The following is a 25888-nucleotide window of genomic DNA, read 5'->3' as shown; positions in this document are numbered from 1 at the left end:
CTGATATCATCAGTTTAGCTCTATAAGTAGTCAAAACCAGACCTTATTTTTGGCTGATGTGTCAACCCCAACTGGTACTTTGTATTTAAGATAAAGAATTGAAAGAACTCACCACAGCAAGAGTTCCTTTGTAAGGATTGCTTATAAAGTGACTAGTTTTTTCTGAGAGGTATTTTTTTTTTTAATTTATTGTTGACATTATTACAGATATCTCCCATCCTCCCCCCACTTTACCCACCTCCAATCAACCCCTCTACTCTGCCCCCGCCCCCTGCCTCTGGTGAGATCATTTTTTTTAGGGAAGAATCCTTGCCTTATATTTCACCTATTAATGATTCTTTTACCGAATCTTTAGAATTAGCATGAGTCTCAGACAGTAAATCTGCTTTCTGGAAGGGTCCTTCTCTGGGAGAGAGGGGGAGATATAGGGAAGTGATGGTCCATTATGTGGAAGTTGGTGCATCATGAGATTGCTTTAGGTAGAATCTGTGACAGAGAAAGGTACCAAATGCATTAGTTGGTTTTTATGACTCACCTATGAATGGAAATTATTCTGTGGGTCTATTGATTGGATTTCTAGAAAGTTCCATGAGGTATCCTTTAAACAGGGCTGTCCATCATTGAAAAACACAAACTAATAAACATTAGTTTCTATCATGTGTATAGATGATATGCACACATACTGATATGTAATGTATTAGTTTATATTATATATCTTAAATACTAGTATATATGTGCACATATAGGTATAAATATACTAGAGGCCCAGTGCACGAGATTTGTGCACTTGGAGGGGAGGGGTCCCTCAGCCCGACTTGCACCCTCTCGCAGTCTGGGAGCCCTCGGGGGATGTCCGACTGCCAGTGGGGACTGGGCCTAAGCTGGCAGTCGGACATCCTTAGCGCTGCTGCTGCATCGAGCGTCTGCCCATGGTGGTCAGTGCACTTCATAGTGACCGGTCATTCTGCTGTTCAGTCGATTTGCATATTAGCCTTTTATTATATAGGATAGTAGACCAGGAAAAAAATATTTTCTTCTACCAATTTCAGGTTCTCCAGCTGGGGCCCTGTAAATTAGACTAGCCAAAGAAGTTTAACCAGAAAAAAACAGAGATTTAACATATGTATTACCTAAGAACACATGTCAGCACCCATCCATGAGCAACCCAAAGGCGTGGTTAGAACTTTGGATTTTATACTGTTTTAGGGTGAAACAAAGGAAAAGGGCTTGGGGCTTCTAGATAGGGATGATAAGTTATGAGAAGGGAACAGGAAAAGTCTGGTGAACAAGAGTTTAGTGAGGTTTGTTATGCAGATTTAAGTCGAGTCTTCTCCATTGATTTATTCTCTACTTCCTGGTACGGAGAGGGAGAGGGAGAGGGAGAGGGAGCCATTACATTCTGTCTGCCTAGCCTGTGTCCTGTTAAAAGCAGGGGTAAACTTCCAACAAACAGGTAGACTGGAACTCTGAACCATTGTTTTGTACCATTTGCAAGTCAGTTTCATTAGTGTTCTCTCTTTGCCATGTGCTAAGTGACCTGTTGCCTCATAACCGGAGAAAATGAGAGGTGTACTATTAGTATTCACTGTTATGTTATACATTAAACAGGTTTAGGAGGGCTGGCCTGGGAACCTGTTAGCTATAACATTGTTTTGATGGGAAAACAAGGTCTAAATAACTGACTTACCAATGAACTTTCAGAACACAGTTTCTTTGTGTGTTGTGGCCTGCCAATCTATGTAGGATGTGGGGAAGATTGGGTGATAAGGTATCACAAAGCAAAGCACTTTCTGATCTTTCTTTTTTTTAAATTTTTAACTCTTTATTGTTGAAAATATTACATATGTCCCCTTTCTTCCCCCATTGATCCCTTCTAGCCTGCTCCCACCCCCTGCCCTAGGCCTTCACCACCCTATTGTCTATGGTGAAGGCCTAGGGCAGGGGGTGGGAGCAGGCTAGAAGGGATCAATACATATACATATACATATACATATACATATACATATACATATACATATACATATACATACATATATATGTATGTATATGTATATGTATATGTATATGTATATGTATATGTATATGTATATGTATATGTATATATACAAATTTTTTGGTTGATCACTTCCCACCCATCCATCCTCCCTTGCCTTCCCTGTGAGGTTCTGCAGTCTGTATAATCTTCTTTTAAAAAGAAATTTATAGTTAACAAAAAATACAAATACCCTAAAATTAGCAGTTGTTAGGGTGTTTTGTTTGTTTGTTTGTTTGCTTGCTTCTGGTTATTTGTTTGAAGGAAAACAATCACAAATATAGCTAGTCTCCTTTAACTCCCTCCCAGTTCAGTTTGCCCCTCACCCTCTGTAGAAGCGATATCTATCCTGAATTGCGTGCATATACTTCTAGTTCTTCATCTTAAATCCTTATATGCATCCGTAAGCTCTGTATTTATGTGCTGTTTTTAGAAATTTGCTTAAACTGTCACACTGTCATTTTGCCTTTTTCTATTTAATGTTTTTCACCTTTATCCAAATTGACGTTTGTACATCTAGTTCATCCTATTCAGGTACTGATAAAGATAACTTTAAGGAGAAGATAAAATCATAACTTCTATAGATAAAAATGAATGTCTTAAATTTTTTATTTTACTCATATATGAGGGAACCACGCAGATGTTATGACCAGTTCAAAGAAAAAGTCAAAAGGCAAATTTATGTGGACTAATGAAACTGACTTGCAAATGGTACAAAACTGTACCATTGGGAGGAAAGTCAATCAAATCAAAACTGAAGGGACCAGATAGAGTTTGCTTGTAATCAATCTCCTAAATTTACACAGAGGTCTAAATAGTTCAGAGGCAATGAGTAGGGGTAGAAGCAGACAGCCCAGAAGGGTGTACTATAGACAATGCTTAGTTTTCTACTGAAATACAGAATTTTATTTTTATTTTTTTACATTGCTATATGGTGTTGGGAAAAGTATATAGTTGGGGAAGAATAATTTTTTAAAACTCTCCGAAAACGGACAATCAATGGGTCCAGACTGCCTGTCACTACTTGAGCCAATTCAGCAGAGAGAGGGTTGAATCATATATGAGTGTTAATTCCAATAATGCTGGCAGTATGGAGAGCAGCAGGTCATCCACAAAAATCTGCTCTACCCCTCTCCATAAGTCAGCTGCTTATATTGGGTAGAAGGACAAAGATTACATGGGAAAGCAGGAGTTACAGGCATGGGAAAGTAGGCACGGTATAATGGTTACAGGATACAGGCAATGCTGGCTGTGAGGGCGGGTGCCTCCGGGCCCTTCTGGGACCAGATTGTTCCAGCAACAAGGTTGTTAATCTAGGCAGTTCTCAGAAAAGGAGGATGGACCGCATTCCGATGTTAGTGCCCATGTCCCAGGGCATACAACTCTCATCCAGGTTAGAATGTGCTTTCTCTAATCAGAAAGGACCATCACGGTTAACAGAGCATGATTAATATTTACTACTATTATAATTATAGCTAGTCCTCAATATTCTGTTTCTGTCCCTAACAAAAGTGACACATTTTGGGGTGGCATTGTCTGCTCTGCTTCAATAGTATATGTAGTATACCATAGTTAGTATCTACTGTATAGTATATAGCAGTTAGACGGATGACCTAGATGTCGTGTAGTATAGTGTAGTATAATATCGTATGGTAACGTATAGTATATTTTATCCATATCGTCCCTGTTGATGGACATTTGGGTTGCATCTAAGTTTTACAGGTATTTACAGGATTGCAGTGAGCATCTTTATATATACCTTCTTGTGCACATGTGTAAGTGTTTCTCCAGGTATATCTCTACCTGAGAGGTAGAATGGCTGTGTTGCAGGGTCTGTGCCCTCCCACAGCGTTATTGCCTGCTACCATATTGCCGTCCAAAGTGGCTTTAGCAATGTTCCAAATATCGTCTCCTGGGCTCTTGTCTGTCTTTAAGCTTGCTTATGTTTATGTTCTTATTTGTCTTTTTCCTTATAGCTTGGGCTTTTTGAAGAAATCTTTTTCTCTCTCAAGAATATAAAGATATTCTATGATTTTTTAGTGATCTGACTCAAGTTTTCATGTTCAGGTTTAATCATCCTGGAATTTATTTTTTTTAGGGTATGAAGTAGGAAGGTAATTTTTCAACCAACAACACTTACTTAATAGTCCATGTTTTTCAGTTTTAGTCATTCTGCCGGTGGGTGTGAAGTAGATGAAAGGGGCCACATGCTAACCTCAGAAGCTCAGGGAAGGCCTGCGTGGCAGTCTTGCAAACTCTTAAGACTTAAAGTAACCACAAGGATGGTCTGAAATTAAAACTTTAACTAAAAGCAGTTATGGTGGGTAGTCACGTCCTAGGCAGGTATCTTCCCTGACAAGGTCAATCTTTACCCTAACTGAGCCTATTGTCTTTTTGCATCTAAGATAACATATCCTTGAAATGTCATCGTAACTTGTAACTTCCCTTTTTTCCGGACCCCTCAGGGCACAACCAAATGCCCTAGTGCCAGGACAGATACCACACATTCCTTCATTGTTATTGTTATCGTGTTAATTGTTGACTGTTAACTATCCTGCCCCACCTAAGTGAAAGAAGTATGTGTCTATCATTTTACTTTATATCCAGTCCCAGAGGGTCCCCCCATCCCCACCTCACCACTTTGCTTTCTCCCGCCTCTCTAATCTTTCACCAGTGCATTTCCTGTAACTCATCTACATCTCCTTTGAATGTAATGTATAAAATAGGCGAAAAACCGCCATTCTCTGGAGCACTATCCCAATCTGTTGAGATCCTGCTTCCCAGCAATTGTCGACAGTTTGGCTCAAATAAGCTCATAAAAATTCTTTACAGGTTTGAATGTTTTTATGTTAACACATTCAGAGGAGCCTGACTAATGTTTGGTCAAGGCGAGACTCTGTCAGGGTCTCATTGTAGAGTATTTACTTTTTAAATTGCCAGGAGCATTCTAACTGGTTTTGTCACCAGACAGAGACCAGGACTGAGGTGGGTTCTTGACTTCATGCAGGAAAGACTTGATGGTATGAGTCCAGGTGATTCTGAGAGTATGTTTATTGAAGCTGGGACAGTGAAAGGCAAGATCCTAGCAACAGGAGGAGCCTAGGCGAGGCTGCCTTCGCCCTTTAGAAAGAAAGTCCCGGAAGCAGAAGTGAGCCAGCTGGGCTGTGTGTTCTCAGGAAACGAGTTCCAGAGGCAAGAGGAGGGCCCTTGGAGACAGTTCAGGGGGTTAGCTGCCCCTGCCCACTGCTTCCCTGGCTGCAAGTCTCGTTGGTACTCTTAGAGCTTAGGAGAAAGCAAGCAAGATACACACCTGAGAAAAGAGGGGAGGGCTAGGCAGTGCTTAATGAAGAGTGAGCAGTGGATCCTTTGGCTTAAAGGTTTTTATCTGTTTTCTAAAGATGGGAATTTTAGGGGAGGTCTCAATCAGAATATTCACCATTTTCCAGGTGTGTCTTTTGATATGCTGATGCATCAAAATGAGGGATCAGGGTCATTCTCTGGTCAGTTTCACTTTCATAGAAGGTCACAGGAAAGGGACCCAGGGGTGTCTGCCCCGGCAATGTCTGGAAAGTGTAAGACATTTGCTCCTAAGTGTCCTTTGCTAGGGATGATAAGATCTTGCAGTTGGTTAGCTGGCTGCTAACCACTCAGCCTTATTTAGCTATCTGTCTCAGTTTCCACTTGTCAAAGAATTCTCCTAGCATCTTACTAACCTGCTACAGTTTAAGCATTTACTTGTCTACTATATATATATGAAAATGCATCGAATATGTGGATGCATATGTATCTGATTTTTCAACAATCATTCTTATACCTGGATAAAGAACTCATGGTGGCATCTGGGTATTGAGTGTTTTGTTTTGATTCATAATAATTTCCTCCAACTTTTTATTATTAAAGTTTTTCAAATATACAGAAAAATTGGCAGCATCTGTTTACCCTTCACTAATCTCCCTCCTTCATATAAAATGTCAAAAAATAAATTTTAAAAGAAGATAACATCATGATTCATATAAATATAAAATGAACACATGTCAAAGATTTTATTTAACTCATGGAACTAGTCAGATGTTGCAACTAGTTTAGAAGAGAACTCCAAGTACCACACACTTACAGTCAGATAAGGAATGCTGAAATGAATTTACAAATGGCTGCAAAGCTGCTTAATAGCTGTAGGGTGATAATTAATTACATTTTACAAGATACAATTTGCATTTCTACAAGTTAGCTTCTACCTCTATAGAGTTGTGAAGTAGCCTAGTCAAGGACAAAGGTAGAGATAATGCAATGGATCATCTAGCCAGGACACAATTTTTCAGTGTGTGTTTGTGTGTGTGTACATGTGTATATATGTAGATGACTAATGTTTTTCTGAATCTTTGAAATTAAAATCAAGACATTATGACATTTCACCCCTAACTAATAAAGCCTGCATCTCCTAAGAATGGCATTCTTCTGCATAAGGACAATAACATCATACCTAAGAAAATAAAAAATAATTCTATATCATCTAATATCCAGTTTATTTTTTTATTTTTAAAATATATTTTATTGATTTTTTACAGAGAGGAAGAGAGAGGGATAGGGAGTTAGAAACATCGATGAGAGAGAAACATCGATCAGCTGCCTCTTGCACACCCCCTACTGGGGATGTGCCGCAACCAAGGTACATGCCCTTGACCAGAATTGAACCTGGGACCCCTGAGTTCGCAGGCCGACACTCTATCCACTGAGCCAAACCGGTTTCGGCTAATATCCAGTTTATTTTAACACTAAAGGCCCAATGCACGAAGATTCATGCAAGAATGGGCCTTCCTTCCTCTGGCTGTTGGCACCGCCTTTGCTCTGGCTGGAGCCGCCTTTCCACCTTCCCATGCTGCGTGGTGCAGAACGCCTGCATCATCGCCCCCGGCCACTCTGCGCCTGTGTATGCAAATTAACCTGCCATCTTTGTTTGGTTAATTTGCATACTCACTCCTGATTGGCTGGTGGGTGTCACAAAGATATGATCAATTAGCATGTTACTCTTTTATTAGTGTAGATTTCCCCAATTGTCCCAAGACACTTCTTAGCTGTGTGTGTGTGTGTGTGTGTGTGTGCGTGTGTGTGTGTGTGTGTGTTGAACTAAAGTTTCTTTATTTCAGGCTATTTAAAATTTTTGAAGAGCTAATCCCTTGGGATTAAATCTTCTGGTGCTGCCCTGACCAGTTTGGCTCAGTGGATAGAGTGTCGGCCTGCCGACTGAAAGGTCTCAGGTTCGGTTTTGGTCAGGGGCATGTACCTTGGTTGCGGGCACATCCCCAGTGGGGGGTGTGCGTGAGGCAGCTGATCGATGTTTCTCTCTCATCGATGTTTCTAACTCTCTATCCCTCTCCTTTCCTCTCTGTAAAAAATCAATAAAATATATTTTTTTAAAAATAAATCTTCTGGTGACTATGCTGGGGGCCTTTTTTGTAACATTGCCAGTATCACTGTTTCTGAAACGGATCAGATGCCTTAGGCTGTCCTCCTCCTCCTCCCAAGAGAGCCGTATCACTTTCATTAACATGGTCATGAACTGTGCCCTGTGCCCATGGGAAAGGAACCTATGGGCCCTTTGCTATTTGTGCAGAAGAAAAGTATCTGTTGTTTTAGCGCTGTTAGCCAGCCTTAGTGTTGTACTCCGTCGGTAACTGCCTTGCCTATGAGGATTCTTGTGCAGACAGGAGAAATGAACTGGAATAGAATAGTCCATTCCGTAGGGATGGAATGGAAGCATGGAAATTTGAGATAAAATGTGAGACCAGGAGAGTGGACATGCTTTAGCATCCCTGTATTGAAGCTGCTTTTTGTTTTTTTGAGTCTGGATTTGAGAGCTGTGTAGTGTTGAGAGTTCGTCACAATTTAGCCTTGTGTTGTTGTTGTTTTTTAAATAGTTACCCCTCAGTTTTCCTTAAAGTGAGGATTTTGATAAAATTTTAAAAGGAATTTAATTACAGATCTTGCTTATAAATGTTAGGCAGTTGTTAGGACTATTTCCTTTAATTCTGTCCCAAAGGCTAAATTTCTAAACTTACTATAAGTGTTGAAGGTCCCCAAAGCCACCCGTAGGTTTGGTGATTCAATATAAAGATTCGGAGAACTCAGCATATAGTCATACTGAAGGCTATGATTCATTACAGCAAAACGCTGCAAAGCAAAATCAGCAAAGGGAGAGGCTTCTGGGGTGAAGCCTGGAAAAAACAAGGCATCAGCTTCCAGAGTCCTCTCCTACTGGAGGCACGCGGGACGGGCGTAGTCCCTCCAGCATTGAGCTGCGAACTGGAACAACGCACCTGAAGTGGTGGTCCCAGTTTTACTGGGGGTTGGTCACTGAGGTACCCTCTGCCTAGCGCTTCTCAAAAGGAAAGCAGCCGTTCAGCATGAAGCACATTGTTTAAGCAGTTTCGACACAGGGAGCCCCTCCTTTCGGTTTTGGAAATGGTGGGAACTCCCCTGGAGGAATCCGGTTTTCCACACACCAGCCAAGGGTCAGCCTTTCAGACAGGCCTTTCTAAGCATCAGAGTCTCAGGCCTGTCATGATAAGTCTTTTATATTCAACTGATTTTTTTCTTTACCTTCCGTGATGCAAATCAAAACATTTAAAAATGCTCACGTCGTCTCAGTAACAAAGTTATTCAGATTTTATATACACTGGCAGGCTACATGGGCGGAGGTGTAGACAAAAAGAAAAGGATGTTGCATGTTTTGGTGATTACTTTGATTTTTTTTCTTTCCCGATGAGTACTTTTTTTAAATTTAATTTTACCTGAATATATGCCTAGAGAGAGGGGGGAGGGGAGAAAGAGAGGAAGAGTAACATAATCAATTGCCTTCCTTATGCTCCCCGACTGAGGATCAAACCCAAAACCCAGGTATGCTCTGACCGGAAATGGAACCATTGAACCGACACTCTACCAACTGAGCCACTCTGGCCAAGCAATACTTATTAATTTCTATCTTAGTTCGTTACTATTTGTAACAAAAAAAAAAACACCCCACACACAACAACAACAAACCCCCACAGTTCAGGCTTATTGCTAAATATTATTTTTAAAGTTATAATCTAAAAGCCATACTGTGTATTCTTAGGTGATCCTTTCTATTAAAAAATACACTAGTTTCTTAAAAAATACATAGAATGGGAGCAAATTTTTGCAAATCATGTATCCAATAAGGGATTTGTATTAGAATTTACAAGGTACTATTACAACTCAGTAATAAAAGACAAATATCCCAATTTTAAAGATGAACAAAGTATCTGAATAGACATTTCTCCAAAGAAGATATACATATTCAGTATCATTAGCCATCAGGAAAATGTAGTCAAGACTATAATCAAACTCTTGTTCAAAGGCAAATCAATGTACTTTGCTATAACCAGTGTTTCACACCCACTCGGAGGGTTGTAATCAAAGACTCAGCCAATAGCAAGTCTCGGTGAGGATGTGCAGAAGTTGGAACCCTCATGCACTGCTGGTGGGACTATGGCGCGGCTGCTTTGGAAAATAGTCTGACAGTTCCTCGAAGAGTTAAACAGAGTTGCCATATGCTCTAGCAATTCCACTTCCAGGTATATACCCAAGAGAAATGAAGACATCTGTTCATCGAAAATACTTGTACAAGCGTGTTTACAGTGGTATTATTTATCATAGCCCAAAAGTAGAAACACCCAAATGCCTATCAGCTGATGAGTGGATAAACAAAATGTGATAAATTCATATAATGGGATACTACTCAGCAATGAAAAGAATTGAAGGACTGGCACATGCTGCAGTTTGAAATCATTATGCTAGAAAGAAGCCAGGCATAAAGGACCCTATATTGTGTGGTTCCATTTAAATGAAATATCCGGCATAGGCAAATCTATAGAGATAGAAAGTAGAATAGTGGTTGACAGGAGCTGGGAGGATGGAGGATTGGGGGTGACTGCTAAGCGGTGCAGGGGCTCTTTTTGGGGCAGTGAAAATGTTCTAAAATTGACTGGGGTGATGGATGCAGCACTCTGAGAAAATACTAAAAGCTGTTGAATTGTACACTGTAGATGGGTGGAGTGAATAGTGTGTGGATTGTGTCTTAATAAAGCTATCAGAAAAATAACCGGTGCTTAAGAGAAAAATAACACGAGTTCTTATTTGTCCATTATTCTGAAAAGCTGACCTGTCATACTCAGATGTTTGTTAGAATTCATAACTTAGATCGTCAGACACGAGTCAGTTACTAACTGCGTTGGAATAGCACTTGTTCATTCTGAAGAATGTGATTAGGAAATGTGATTAGGAATATCCTAAGAGAAATGACACTGGGCTGGGAATATTTCAAGCATTTTCGACTTTGCTGTATGACATACCGCTGTGTTTCTGTCAGGTATCTTGGTTTAGAAATAAACCTCCGTTTTCCTCATCTAGTACTTGGCTGCTGAGTGGGAACTGAAGGTGGGATTTTTCATTAAGGAGTTTCTTGGCTGGAAGCTTTCCTGCTAGGGCAGTGATGGGCAACCTTTTGAGCTTGGTGTGTCAAACTTCGCCAAAAACTGAGCATAACTCGGGTAGTGTGTCACTTTGAGGAAAAAACTAACTCCAAGACTCTAGTCGCAAATGTTTCATCCTCGGGAGCAGCAAATGTTTCACCCTCAGCATGCGGCCGCGTGTCATCAGAAATGGCTACGCGTGTCAGTGCTGACACACGTGTCATAGGTTCGCCATCACTGTCCTAGGGGGTCTCAGTGTCAAAATGCCGAGGAGAAGATGGGCTCATCCATTAGCCTTTGAATATCAAGTCACATGGATTTGAATCGGCTAATGTTTGGATAAAGGAAGTATGTTTTCTTCCCACTTGCTTTTGTTTTATTCAGAGTTCATCAGTGCACTTTGCTGCAACCAGGCGAGTCTTTATTTGATGATCTCACTGACAGATGTTTCTTGCCCTGCATATTTTTTCTGTCCATTTCAGCTTACAGTTAAGGAAGGCACGGCTGAGAAACGCAGTCTGTGTTCCATTGAGGCCGGTGCTTTGTGTTAGTCCCACGTGAGTGTCTGGAATGGAAAAAGAGGGATGAGGAATCGGGAACAACGCTCTCATTCCTCCTGAGGCAGGTTCTCACAGGGACCTCAGTCTGGTTTTTGAAGGATTGCACATTCTTAGCCAGAATATCCCTCAAAGTCTTGTTCAAAGGCAAATACCAAAGCATATCCTAAAACCACATATAAATGAATTTTCAGTTGGCTGTCATTTTCGATGGCTCACGTCACGGTTCCCCTTATCATCACAAATCATTCCTGCATACCTTGTCAAAGAGCCACGGAGCTCGGGCTCAGTGGGTGTTTCAGAAATAAATAATAGTTAGAAAAATTCCCCAGAAAGGACATTATTATGTATCTTGAAATCTCAATGAGGACATGCCTCACCAGAGTAGGGATGCCAATGAAGGGGAAGCCCTGTGTCCTGGTAGCCGCCCCTCCCGTGTTACTGGGCCCGTTTCTTACAGAAGCTGTACTGTGTGAGCGCACTGTGGTGTGGTCCTCAGAGGACCAGGGGATCTGGTTTCTTTTGTGACCTGACTCTCTGAGAGCCTTCATTTTAGTCCTAAGTGTGACGTAGAATCAGTGAGCAGATACGTTATTTCTTTGGTGTTTCTACGATTGATGTTCTTATAAATCCTTTAGGGGATTTTAATACTGTTCAGTGTGTATTTAAATAAGAAGTTAGGACTCTTGGCAGGAATTAATTGTGTATTGGAGAATGACCAGTAAAATGAACCCTTCATAGAGTGGGCGAGAATAAATCATTCAAGCAAAATGTATCTGTCTTCCTCTGCTCCCTGGGTAACTGGTGCCAGGGAGCCACACTGCCATTCGTTTGGATATTCTGGATTAGTTTACGGAGAAGTCGATGGTGGCACCAGCATGGTACAGGGAGGGCATTCTATTTCTTTCCTGCCATCCTGCAGCGCCCCTGAATGCAGGCTTATAGTACCGGGACGTACCAAACCACGCCGAGCACCTCTAGCCAGTGGGCACGTGTGGCAACAGGAAGAAAAGCTGATAGACGTCTCATCTGTATTTGTTTTCTCTCTCTCCCATCTCCTGCATCCTTCCCAGGCAAAAGTAGAAGAAAAGATCCAGGAGGTCTTCAGTTCTTACAAGTTGAACCACCTTGTTCCAAGGTAAGCTTGGTCAGGAGTTTGAGGGGTTTGGGGAGACACTGCCTCCTGGGGGAGCCTTTCTTCTCTCCTCCGTCAGCTCATCCACCCTCGGGGATGTGTCCGCTGCGAGACATGTTTCTTGACCTTGCGGCCACTGGCATGTGCTTATCACCCCAACTCCTCAATGGTCTTTTGGCTCTTCTCATCCATTGTACCCGTCCTGGCCATACCCAGCCTGCTCAGCCTGGGCCAGCACGTATCCTGAGCTCTCTCAGCCATTCTGGTCTCACTCAGTTCCTTCACACCTCTACTTTCCATCTAACCAGCCCTAACCATAGCATCCCCACCGCTGCTTCTACTAAAGGGTCCCAGCGAGATTTCCAAGAAAACAAAATCATGTGACAGTGCCTGCGGAATGGCTTCACTGAGAATGATACTACTACCTAGCTTCAGCTGGGCCTTACTACTGCTTTCCAACCCTTTCATTCAGCCCCTGTAGATTCCCTAACACACTCATCACAGTGGCCAATCCACTCTCCATGGTCTGGTGTCCTGATTCCTGAGGAAACTGAGGCCATCCCCCGTGAGTCTCCTCGGGTTCCCGCTCCCGCCTCCAGAGTCCTGTATGGTCTTGGTTCTTTCCCATCATTTCTGTCCTCAAGAATGTAGAATCCTCCCTTACTGCCAAGCTCACCTCTCCTGCTGACCTCTCCATCCCGACCCTCCTGCCTCCACTTTGGGGACCTTCCTTGATGGATTCAGTCTGGGCTCTGGCATTTTCAGCGTCTCCCCTTTGCTCACCTCTCCTCCATGTGAACCGCGTTTCTTCACCCTAGTGCTGCATCAGACCACTGCTCTTGTCTTCCTTCCCTCACATCACCACAGACACCTTTAGATTGTGGGTTTGGTTTCCTGCCACTAGCTGATAATCACCCAATCTGTTTGGCATGCTGAGGCTAGCGCGATCTAGACCAGCGGTCACCAACCGGTGGCCCGTGAGGTCCGAAAGGTTGGCAACCGCTGATCTAGACAGTGCAAATCTGACCATGTCTTCCCTGTGCCTGAAATACTTCAGTGATTCCCTTAAATTCTTTTTTTTTGTTAATAGTTTTAATGAGATATAATTCATATATATCTCATTATACAGTTCCACCCACTTAAAGTGTACATTTCATTCATTTAAAGTGTACAGTTCATTGGTTTTTTTAGTAGATTCACAGTTGTGCAGCCATCAACACAGTTAATTTTAGAATACTTTTATCACCCCAGCAAGAAGCCCTCAGCCATCACCCTCCATTTCTTCCATTCTACCCCTTCTCCCCCAGCCCCTGGCAACCACTTAATTTACTTTCTGCCTCTATGGATTTGACTGTTCTAGACATTCCATTTAAACAGGATCATACAATATGTGGTCTCTGTGACAGCTTCTTGCACTTAGCACAGTGTTTTCAAGGGTCATCCATGTTGTAGCACAGTGACTCCTGTGTGCTCCTTGGTTTAAAATCAGGCTCCCAGTGCATTTATACGTCCTGCATGGTCTGCCACTGCTCACTACCGTGTGCTTTGGCTCCAGCTAAACTCAGCTCACTGGAATGTCCCCAGTGTTCCCTTCCTGAAACACCCTTTTGCCTGGCTGACGCATGCCCTTGGGTCTCCTTCATTCACTGACCTAATGCTGTGTCCTTGGGGAAGCGTGTTCTGACCCTCGGTGCCGTCCCGCGTGCTGCAGAGCCCACCACCCGTCCTGATCAGAGTGTTTGTTGGACAGGGCTGTAATCACCGTGGACTTGTCCATGTTCACCTCCAGACCGTAGCTCGAGGGAGCTGAGTCAGCGTCCTCCCCAGCGCCTCCCTCTCGGCCCCCACAGAGTGGGTGCTCCCTGAGTCCTGACCCCTGCACCTCCTTGAAAGAGAAATCGAGTCTGGCCTTCTCCTCTTCTTTGGGATCTGGAATCTACTCTCACCACCCCCTGAACTCTCTTGAAGGTCACCAGCCACTCTGCGGTTTGTCCTCTTTTTCCTCAGTCTTGCTGCAGCATTTGCCACTGCTCAGTACCTCCTTGAAATTCCCTCCTCCCGAATCGCCTGTGACCCGGCATCTCCCCAGCTTATGTAACATTTTATTTTTCTCCTCTGGCTTCTTGTCCTCCAAGGACGGGCCTTCCCCCAGTTCTGCACGGAAACTTTCTCTCTGCTCTGCCCTCCCCTCCTGCAGCTTGACCTGTCTCCTGTGTGCAGATAAATGGTTCTCAGTCTGCCACCTGGATCCCTCTCTTGAGTGTCACATGCGTTTCCAACTGTGTGGTTGACATCCTCCCCGGCACTGTCAGTGCCTTAAAGCCCACCTGTCCGGAAGCCAGCTTATCATGGGTCACTGTGCTCGTCCCAGCCCTCCGTACTCTCAGGACTCCTCACCTGGGTGACTCTTTTTTTTAAAATATATTTTATTGATTTTTTACAGAGAGGAAGGGAGAGGGATAGAGAGTGAGAAACATCGATGAGAGAGAAACATCCATCAGCCGCCTCCTGCACGCCCCCCACTGGGGATGTGCCCGCAGCCAAGGTACATGCCCTTGACCGGAATCGAACCCGGGACCCTTCAGTCCACAGGCCGATGCTCTATCCACTGAGCCAAACCAGTTAGGGCAAGGGTGACTCTTAACACTTGCTCAATAAACAGCGGCTGACCTGAGTACCTAGAAAAGAGAATGGCTCATCTGTTTTCCCACTCATCTAACCCGCCTTCCCACCCCATCTCTCTCCACCTAGTGCTTTCATTGAGGCCATTTGTAAACACATATTGAATACCTACTGCTGTCAGGTAGTTTTTCTAAAGCACCATTCAGGTCATATTTTCTCTCTCTCCATTCACAACCTGCAGGGCTTCCCTTTGCCTCCTAAACTGGGTAGAAATTCCCCAGCTGGAACCCCAGACCGCTGGAAACAGGCGTCAGCTGCCTTTCGGCCATTTCTCTTCCATTCCTAATATTCAGGCCAAATCCCCCACCTCTCCTCTTGCACACTACACCTGTGCTGCATAATGCGCAGCCATTTAAACTTAATTAAAATTACACAAAGTTTACGATTCAGCTGCTCAGTCACGCCAGCCTATCTCAAGTGCCCTATAACCAACCACATGTGGCTGGTGGCTGGTGGCTGCCTCGCGGACAGCACAGATGGCATTCCTGTCACCACTGAACGTTCTTTGGACATTCTGTACCTTTTTGATTCTGTTCTTCTGGCTAACCCATCCTCCCACCATCTCCTGCCCTCTGGCCACCTCTGCCTGTAAAAATCTCTCCCTCCACCTGGGCTGTCCACCTCAGCTTCCTCCTCCTCCACACAACCTTTCCTGATATCCCTCTCAGACCAAGCTGCCCTCCCTGAGAGCCTTGGTCGGGTTTGGTCTGTTTCCTTTATGAAACCTACCCATTTTCCCCTCATATTGTAGCCACGCGTGTCCTTATTTCATTTCTAGCACCGAAGGAAGACTTTTTTTTTTAATCCTCACCTGAGGGTGTTTTTTTCATTGATTTATTTTTAGAGAGAGGGGAAAGGAGGGTGGGAGAGAGAGAGAGAGACGAGAGAGAGAGAGAGACAGACATTGATGTGAGACACATAGACTGGTCGCTTTCCCGCACTTGCCCAACTGGGGCCAGGGATTGAGTCTGCAACCGAAGTGTGTGCCCTTTGGTCCGTGGGCCGACGCTCTAACCACTGAGCAACCAGCCAGGGCCTGAATGGAGACCTTTTGAGGTAAAGACGATGTTAATGATCTTATTTTGTGCACAGTGGAGTGGGAGTTCCACAAACAATTGTTGAATTGAATACCTAGAAAAGAGAATGGTCCTTCTTTTATTTCCGAGATGAGCAAGCGCAGTGAATGTGTTGCCATGGCAGTTTTCCCCTTTTCTCTGTAGTCACACAGGCCTCTTCGGCGAGACCAGGCGCGCAGCGCAGCCCCCGTCCTTCGCCTGCCTGTGCAGGTGGCCACGGCGGCACATTCCATCCGAGAGCCAGTACTGCTGACACCAGGGCCGAGGAGAGCGGCTGGCTGTAGAATGCAAGCGGCCCTCTGGCCGAGGCTGTGGGTCAGCACGTAGGAGGTGGAATTTCGGGGAGGGAATAATAGACAGATAACTGAGGGGCAGGCAGAGTGCACACTACAAACCTCAGAGAAGTGACCCCAGGAGAAATGACTGGAATGACGGAGGCTAACCGCGTCAGGGAAGTGGCGAGGCTCAGATTAAAGTTGCTGACAGGCTGGGGAGCACAGTTAGACCCCGGAGCAACTTTCTGGGTGGTTTGTCACTGCCTCGCTGTGTGTGCTCATGGTTGCTTTTCACTTAGCCAAAGCCACCCGCCATGAAGAAGAGGATCGCACCCAAAACATTGGTCAGCGTGGTTCCGGGCACTTTAGGGACATTCAGATGCTGGGCTCTTTTCTCTGATTTACCTGCCCGTGGAGCTAAAGAAGTTGCTGGTTATCCATTCATTGACTGGGGTGGGGATGTCCTGAAGCCAAGAGAGTGTGTGCACACAGGTGCATGTGTGTTCTGTACGGGGTGGAAGCCTAAGAGACCAGACTAGGTTTACGAGCTCTTTGTCTTTCCAGGCTTGTGTTGCAGAGGGAGAAGCACTTCCATTACCTGAAGAGAGGCCTTCGACAGCTGACAGATGCCTATGAGGTAAATGCATTGATCAGGAGCATTTTCTATCAAATCATCAGCCAGATAGTTCTTCCTTTGTTCTATTCGAACGTAAGAGACTTATGAGCGTGACCTGCTGCAGGGTTGCGCATTGTACACCTGGCTCTGGTGGGAAGCAGGGATACGGGAACCCAGGCCCTGCGGGAAGGGCAGAGCTGGCTCTTCCTGGCCCGTCCTCCCTCAGCTCGGGCAGCACCCAGATGGGGCAGTTTTCTTCCTCTGAGATCACGGCGGAAGGGGTCACGTGCTTTCTTGTAGACACCCCTTGACAGCTAGCTAAAAGGCAGTTGTTACCTGTTCATCCCTAACCCTCTGCCCTATAAGCTGATCTAGTTCCTAAGCTGGTCAAAGGGTCAGTATGTAACTCCAGAGAGTGCTACTGCAGTTCCGTGCTGTGAGCATGCCGCTGTAAAAGTCATCTCCCTCAGCTCCCAGGGTCCCACCGAGGGCCTCGGGGAGGGGCACTGGCGGTGGAGGAGCGGAAGGGTGTGGAGTGGCAGGCAGAGGATGAGTGTGAGCAGGAGGGCTTCAGGCTTACACAGAGCGGCCCTGCTCTTAATTTGTTTTTTTATTTTGGAGTTGTACATTTGACTATTTACTACAGGGATTGACCAATGAAAATGCCCATAGACCCAAGCAGCTAGCATGACCAGGAGCAGTGGGCTGGGGAGACTGAAGCAAACCAGAAGCCCCACACTTGTATGTACTCTGTTCCTGCCCATCCCTGCAGACCCAGGTTGCCAGAGCTCTCTCTCTTTTCCCTCCAAATGAAGCCAGAAATTCGGATTGTTGTGTGAATTTCCAAATGCTTAAATGTTGCAACCAATTCCAATTAAACGGACAAACAAGCAAACAAACACTACAGGGAGCCAGCAGAACACATCCCCAGGCTAGAGCTGGCCTTGGGTTCCCATTTTTAAATCCTTGACTCGAATCCTCCATGGTTAGGGTCCAGCCAGCCCTGCTACAGTTCACACCGAATCAGCTAACAGCTCATTGAACAGGGTGCTAAAGCTTACCATGCATTATCTCATTCCTCCTTACAACGACTCCACGAGGGAGGTGAGTCTTTATTCTTCGCAGGTAAGGAATCAGGCATAGCAAGATGAAGTAATTCGTTCAAAGGCAAATCGCTAGGAAGCAGAGGAGCTGGGACTCACACACCCAGGCCGGCCAACTCCATAGCAGCTTCTTCGGGCACCACACCAGGTGGAAAGCTGGTCCTCGCACGTTTACGAAGAGGGCAGCCTGGGCAAGTGGGAGGAGCACTGGCTTGGGGGTCCAGAAACCTGCTTCTTGTCTCATCTCTGCCATTCACTGTCTTTGTAATCTAGGAAAAGTTCGTCTCTCTGGGCCTCACTTATATGCTTTAAATCTGTACCCCGGCGGCAGAAATACTACCTGCCTGCCTGGCCTTGGAAGCTCAGTGCATGTTTGTAGCTCGAATTAGGGGAACGTTCTGTTCACTGTCACCTTGGGAAGCCTTTCCCAGCGCCCCCGGGCAGAGTCCGTCTCTCCCCCGTGCTCCCTCAGGACTGCCTCTGCCCTTTCCAGCTTTTATCCAGGCGTATGTACGCACGTGTGGCTCCACCTTGTTCCAGAAAAGCAAGGTCACTTGTTCTTCTGTGTCTAGTGCCCTCTCCCTCTACAGATAACCACACACATCTTGTATTCCAAGCATCTCAAGAATAGGGGCAGAACTGAATTCATGATTGAGCCCCCAGAACCTAACACAGTGCGTGGCACCGAGTAGGTAGTTACTAAACATTGGTTTAATCAGTGACTGAGTTAATCCAGGAAACCCCTCTCTGGGATCCCGCCTCTCCTCGGGTCTACACTGAGAACACAGCAGCCCTTCCTGGCGAGCGAGAGGTGCTCTGCTCAGTCCTCCTCAGGTCGGGTTCAAGGTCAAGTTCTTTGTCCCACTGTCCTTTCTCACACGTGGTTCTTTCAGCTGCTGGCTAAGGCCACAAGGCAAAGTGTCCTTCATTCACTGATTGTGCGGAGGGTGCCCCCCTGCCCCTGCCAGGCTGCCAGCAGTGAGACAGACATCCCCTTGTCCGCCGTCTCTTGGGACGACTCTGAATAAGGGGTGTGTTTTCTCCCCGTCCCTGTGCCAGTGTCTGGACGCCAGCCGCCCGTGGCTCTGCTACTGGATCCTGCACAGCTTGGAGCTGCTGGACGAACCCATCCCCCAGATGGTGGCGGCAGAGTGAGTCTGGCTGCGGGGAGTCGAGGGTGTTCTCTGGGACTGTATTGGGAGTCTGGGGTGCTTTTTGTTTTGTGTCTGTTTTATTTACGTTAAAGGAAAAACACAGACCGCTTCCAAGAAGCCCATGCTTTTCTTGACCTCCAGTAACCTCCTGAAACTCCTCCACGTTAGAAGCCCATCATAAGCTCGTGGGTAGAAAAAGGCTTTGAACTCCCGAGGGAAGGATTCTGATTTCCTCTATGGGTTTTTCCTTTGGCTCTTGTTCTGGTCTGCGAGGAAAGTCTTCATCATCAACTCTGGGAGACACGATTCTGCCAGAAAGTACAGTATGCTTCTGTGGGAGGGCATGTGCCAACCCAAGGAACAGACAGCCTTGCCTTCCATGAACACCTCCACTGAAGCACCCCCCGCCCCCCGCCCCCAGTGCCTGGGACGGTGTCCTCTTGATGGGACTGGATGTGTTACCATCCTGGTGTGCAGATGCCCTGACTCACCGTTTTCTTAAGACTCGAGATCTAAGCAACTAAGATTCTTCCCAAACTGCTGGTGCAGATGGTGTCCTCAGGGTGGTACCTCATCCTTAGCAGCTCATCACAATTTTAAAGAAGAAGAAACTGATCATCACCCCAGTCTTGGGGATACCTGGGGGAGGGGAGGGCAGGCAGCCAGGAATCGGATCCAGCGTCCCAGTTCTCACTGAGAGAGAGCATGTCCCCTCGGCAGCTACTTGAGATCCTCCACGCCCCTTGGGGCTCCTTGTGGAGAGGAATCTGGGAGGGGAGGCCCCCCACAGCACACAGGGGTGTCTGTACCAGGATGGGTGGAGGCCAGCCGTGCCCCTCCCTGGCCACAGTGCCCTGCATGAGTCACATTGTCAGGTCAGAGGAACAGAACCGCACATTGTCTCATTCATTCTGTCTTAACAATAACCTCTCATTCTTGCCTTCCTGGGCAGGGTGTCTTGTGATGAATGTGGATAGGGAAGATAATAAAGAATTGGGCCATTAACCCTTGTGATACATAACGATGCCTTCTGAGGGAGAGGAGAAATATGCATTGTCTCCCTCCTCACGATGCGGCTACGAGCCTAGCTGCTTTTTAGCTCCAAGTAGGGTTGGAGGCAGTTCCTGCAGCAACTGGGGTTTGATTGTCAAAGTAAAGGCCCGTGTGTTTCTGAAATACCAGTTGGGGGTTGTGGCTTGTTTGGGAAGTTTCTCCCCCGCCCCCCCCCCCCCCCCCCACACACACACACACACAATCAGGATTTCGGCAGGGGAATGGATAAGTCCAACAGGAGAGAAGGAAAAGGTAAGGGGGCCTTTGTTGAGTGAAGTACAGGTGCCCCCGAAGGAGAACAGGGCCCTCTGAAGTGGAAGATCATGATGAGGGGTTCTTGGGTCAGCATCAATTTTGAGTTTTTGATGGTTGTTTTAGGTGAGGCTTTCCTGAGGAAGTAAGTGCCGGGACAGCTTTGTGGCATCTGATAGGAAGAGAGGACCCCCTTAAAGGGCTCTGACACTGACCAATTGGCGACAACCTAAACGGTCACTGTAGGGCAGTGATGGCGAACCTATGACACGCGTGTCAGCTCTGACACGCGTAGCCATTTCTGATGACACGCGGCCGCTGAGGTGGCCGCATGCCGAGGATGAAACATTTGCTGCTCCTGAGGATGAAACATTTGCGAAATAATGTTTTTTCCTCAAAGTGACACACTACCCGAGTTATGCTCAGTTTTTTTGGCGAAGTTTGACACACCAAGCTCAAAAGGTTGCCCATCACTGCTGTAGGGTTATGTAATTAAATTTTAGAAATTATGGTGTAATTTATACAATGAAATACTGTACAGCCATTTAAAAATGAAAAGTTAACAGATGCTAACCAGATTTATTGTGGTGATCATTTTGCAATATACACAAATATCAAAGTGTTATGTTTACATCTGAAACTGATGTTACATGTCAATTAGACCACAATAAAATTATATAGATAAATATATATATTTGTATGTAAAAATGTGTATATTTATATAGAGATGTTCCTGATTTAAGTGCAAAGGTGGCTTCAAAGATTTCACTTTTATAGAGTAAAAATATAGATGGTTCTATGCATGGACAAACCAGAAGGATGGATACACATGGTAGTCGTCACTTCTAGATAGTGGGGCTAAAGGTGATTTCTTTTTTTTCTAAACATATTTTCATTTTCTAAAGTTTCTACATTGAATCTTCATTGTTTTATGGTTACTGTGTTAAACCTGAAAGCTGATTTCAAGAACAACTTGATATTGAAGGGCTTCGAGTTTCTGTTCCATGGCTGCCTTAAAAGCCTACCTGTGGTTCTGTGCAGCACCGACTTAACACACTTTTCAGGACTTACTTAGAGCCTTGGCCAGGTGGCTCTGTTGGTTGGAGCATCGTCCGTCACACCAAAAGGTTGTGGGATCAATTCCCTATCAAAGCACATATCTAGGTTGCGAGCTCCATGCCAGGTCAGGGAGCATATGGGCACCAGCTGATTGGTGTTTCTCTCCCACATCGATGCCTCTCTTTTTCTCTCTCTAAAAATCAATAAAAATGTATCCTCGGGTGCTGATAATATGAACAGAGCCCCAGTAGCTCTGACCTATAAGGAAAGCAGTTTTTAGTGAGATACAGAGAAATCTTAATGACTTCTCTAAAAATACGGGATTTGTTTCTTTAGACTACCTGATATAGGATATTGCCTTCTTATTTATTTTGCACAGGGAAAAGAAATGCTTTGAAAATGGGGACAGGTTTTTTTCTTCATACAAATATTAAGGTGACCTAGAGGCTGAGTTTCGCTCTGGAATTTTATTATTTCCTGCCCTCTTTTCTCCCCACTCCCTCATCTAGTCTCTCTCTCTCTCTCTCTCTCTCTCCTCTCTCTCTCTCTCCCTCTCTCTCTTCCCTCTTTCCTATTTTGTTCACTGTTGTGACTCTATTTGTTTAGGGAACAAAATGCCACGCTGAGTTCCCTCTAGTGGACAAAATCACTTTTGTCAGCTGCTGTGACTGCTGATCGAAGCCAGCAATGTCGTTTTTTTTCCTTTTTTTTCTGCTGTTGGTGTGAGACCCCTCAGGAGCAATATATTCATCGGTAGGAATTTAGCTTGCCTCTCTTAAGAGATTGTACCCACAAATGTAGATGTGTTTACCTTAAATAAATTAGTATTTTGGAACCAGACTAAGGACATTTGCTTTGTTCGTGATTTTAGCCCTGAAGGGAGCAACCCCATGCTTTGTTATGGAAAGCCGCGTTCACGAAGGGCACGAACAAAATGAAGACCGTGGGGGGGGGGGGGGGGGGAGGGGGGACCAGTGCCCTGTTGAGTTAGGCTTTTAGCTTCCGTAAGATCTAAAACTCGTCTTTAACTTGAAAATCGTTTTAGGACTCTTTGCTTATAAAATTTTTCCAAAGATTAAATTTTCACGTGTCAGTAAATAACTCTTTAAGTATTTTTTTTTCCTTTTAATTTTTAAGTATAAATACGATTTGTTTCTTTACCTTTTAGTCAGGACACCTCATTTGTCTTCTGGGCATTTTGTTTTTGGCCAGCAGCACCAGGCATCTAGTGGGTGGAGGCCAGGGATGCTGCTAACCCTCCTCCACAGGACAGACCCCCCCACGAGGAGTTATCCAGCCCAATATGTCGTAAGGCCAAGGTGGAGAAACCCTGCTGTCCAATCACCACCTTCAGACTTGACCACACGTCCAAACTGCAGACCCAGAGGCCTGCCGGCCCCGGTGCGGAGTCAGAGGACCTGCCCCACTCTACAGGCAGCCCGGCCCCGGGGTCACCTAGGGAGCTGCTGCCTCTCACCCGTTCATTGCTGCCCCAACCAGGGCAGGAGTTTTCCTCTCCCTCGTCGTGCGGAGCCGAAGCTGTTTTACAGCTTGACGTCTGAAAGACTTGGCGCTAGAAGAAGCTTGGTGTCCACTCCTGCCTCTTGCAGATGTTAAGGCATCTGCTCCTGGGCCGTTCCGCTCAAGGGTGACTGTTCCTCTTTCCAAAGCTGTAATCTTCGTGACTTATTCTAGACCTACCGTCCGAATGTGGTCACTTACTCTGGTGTCGCAGTTTTTCTGAACGTCTAACCTAAAATCTTGCTGCAAATTAGCTTCCATTTTTGTTTATTTACCAGGAAGCTTGTATAATTACCCTTTATGTGTTTGAGGTATGTGGCTGGGTAGCTTTCTACTGTGGTTGCCTGTAATATTAAGCCTTTTAATCCTTTTTATATTTAGCCACTTTTACGACTCTAATCTGAACTTCCTTTGAGTTGGAAAATGGAGGCTTGAGTCAGATACAGTTCCGACGAATAATGCTTTTAACCGGCATTTTTGTTATTGTTCACAACTCACGGACCCTATCATCTGGTCCTTTGTCTGCTATATTCTTAAGTCCTTTCCCCTCTTATGTTTATACACTTGACTCATCCCCCACTCCTGCTGTCCCCTAAATACATATATTACTACTTGCACCTAATTTATTTGTTTTATTCTTATTGGCTTCTGTTTTTTTGTGTGTGTTTTTTGTTGTTGTTAATTCTCACCCGAGGATATTTTTTCCATTGATTTTTAGAGGGAGTGGAAGGGAGGGGTAGCAACAGAGAGAAACATGGATTTGAGAGAGACACGTCAATTGGTTGCCTCCCACACTCGGGGACTGAACCTGAGACCCTTCAGTCCGAGGGCCGGCGCTCTAACCACTGAGCAAACCGGCCAGCGCTGTGTATTCTTTACCAGCTCTCCAGTGATTCTGATACACACATTTTGAGTTTGAAAATCCCCGATCTAGAAGATAGTTTCCCACGTTGTTGGTACTTGTCATGTAATCTGGAGTGAAATGCCTTGCTGGTTTGAAACCAAACTGATCCATTAAATCTTTTAGTTGTATGACTAAATGAATGATTTGTGAATAACTGTTTTCCACAGAGTGTTAGTGGGTGAACTTCTGGTTTCTAGGATAAGTCTTTCTCCCTCTTTTGATCAAGTGTCATTCACATTTTGGTTTTCTGAATTGCCAAGGATTCTGCTGAGGACAGCTGGTAGCTTCACGGCCAGGTTGCCAGTTCCTTGAGGGGCAGGGCTTCTGGATCAGAATGTTCCGTAATGCGGAAGTGGCTGAGAGTCAAGCAAAGCCCAACCCCTGTGCCCCAGCACAGCCCCGGGGACAGTCAGACGCAGCCCGTCAGCTGATGGGGGTTGGCATGGAGGGATGGCTGAGAGGTGTCTGGTACATTCCGATCCCGGCTCATTCCAGACTTTTCAGGCTGCAGGGTCAGGAGGGTTGCACTTGGCATGACTCTGTCTTGGGAGCTGGGGAAGGGAATGGTAACTAGGTGACCCTTCTTTGTCCTCTTGAACGTGCTAAGTTTTCATAGCAACTCAAACCCTTTGTGACATAGAATACTTTTTATATGCGAGTGCAGCCAGCCTTTGCTGGGACATGTGTTTATTAGCTATTTGCTCCTGGGAAATGCGACAGAGATTAGGAATGGTTTGGAAAATATGTTAGGAACAAACTCATTTTCTCTATGAAAAGTGATTGCTATCAACGACATGCCGCAACGCTGTCTTCCCTCTCTGATTATCAACTTCAGTTTCGATCCTTTTGTTCCTTACAGTAAAATTTTAGGGGCAAATGGAATTTACTGTGTATTGTTTTCGACCTGTGACGATTTCAGGACTCCCAATAGTGAGTCAGCCGAATTTTCTATTGCTGTCCCAGCCCAGATAATGGGAGATCGGAAATCAAATACGTTGAGGAAAAGCAACAATAAACCGAGTCTCGGTGGAGATGAACTGGACTCCATGCGGTCTCTCTGGCAGCCGCTGATAAGAAATTATGACGTGAAAACCCGGGAGAAGGCTGCCTGAGCACTAGGAGGACACAGATCTGCAGTTTGTTCCCTTAAACAGAGGCCCGTCCTCAGAGGAAGTCTGTGACCTCAGCTGAGTCACGGGGGAACGACTGGATAACCAGGACTTTCCTGGGGCACCCCCTTCTGGTGAACCTCAGAGGACCTGGGTCAGATAGGGGCTTTCTGGGTTTCACCTGAAGCAAGAATGAAACTTCTGGGCAAACTGACGCCAGGTTTGGAGGCAGGAGCTCGACGGCCAGCCCTCACTAGACAGCTTCTCTCGGTGAGGGAACTGGAGCCGGGATTAGTGTGAAAACTCTGCTGGACCTACAGACCAGGGTGCGTCTGTGGCCCGAGTCAGCAGAACACACAGGTTTCCACCACTGGGATGCACGGTTCTCTTAACCATGGCGCAGACTCCACAAAAGCTGGTTTCTTGTCAGTTAAGGAATAGCAGTCAGTAGCCCACTGGGGCTTAGGTGGCAGTGGGAATGAGCAGGCATCTCTTTGAATATTCTTGGGGGGGGAGTCTCGGGGGGGGGGGGGGGATCTGGACCTGGGTGCTTAGTGTGGACAGGAGCAGTAGAGCACCAGCATGAAAAGGTGGGAGGGATGTGGTCAGGAAGCGTGGCAGTTCCCCCAGCTCCGGGAAAGGCTGTTCCTTCCTGCCCAGCCTATGTTCTTCCTTCATGAATAGGCCAGTGCTTAAATGTAAAACTCAGATGGGAGAGCACACAATACTGATGATGGCAGGGTAAGGGTTAGGCCTTTTGCAAGGTGCAACTATGTTTTGTTTTGTCTATTTTATATATATATATATATTTTTAATATATTTTATTGATTTTTTACAGAGAGGAAGAGAGAGGGATAGAGAGTTAGAAACA

General features: G+C 45.4%; 1 protein-coding gene across 1 annotated transcript in view; it reads left to right on the top strand.

The window, feature by feature from the left end:
- FNTB (farnesyltransferase, CAAX box, beta) overlaps positions 1-25888 on the top strand; it is a 59948-nt gene that overhangs the window by 5704 nt on the left and 28356 nt on the right. Inside the window, exons 2-4 of the mRNA XM_008138944.3 lie at positions 12152-12216; positions 16811-16883; positions 19025-19116. Coding sequence (XP_008137166.2) covers positions 12152-12216; positions 16811-16883; positions 19025-19116 — 230 coding nt within the window. The remainder of the gene's footprint in view (positions 1-12151; positions 12217-16810; positions 16884-19024; positions 19117-25888) is intronic.

The sequence above is a fragment of the Eptesicus fuscus genome, chromosome 5 (assembly GCF_027574615.1).
Source record: "Eptesicus fuscus isolate TK198812 chromosome 5, DD_ASM_mEF_20220401, whole genome shotgun sequence".
Taxonomy (NCBI): Eukaryota; Metazoa; Chordata; class Mammalia; order Chiroptera; family Vespertilionidae; genus Eptesicus; species Eptesicus fuscus.
The sequence above is the reverse complement of the archived record's forward strand: the minus strand, read 5'-3'. Positions and strand labels throughout refer to the sequence as shown.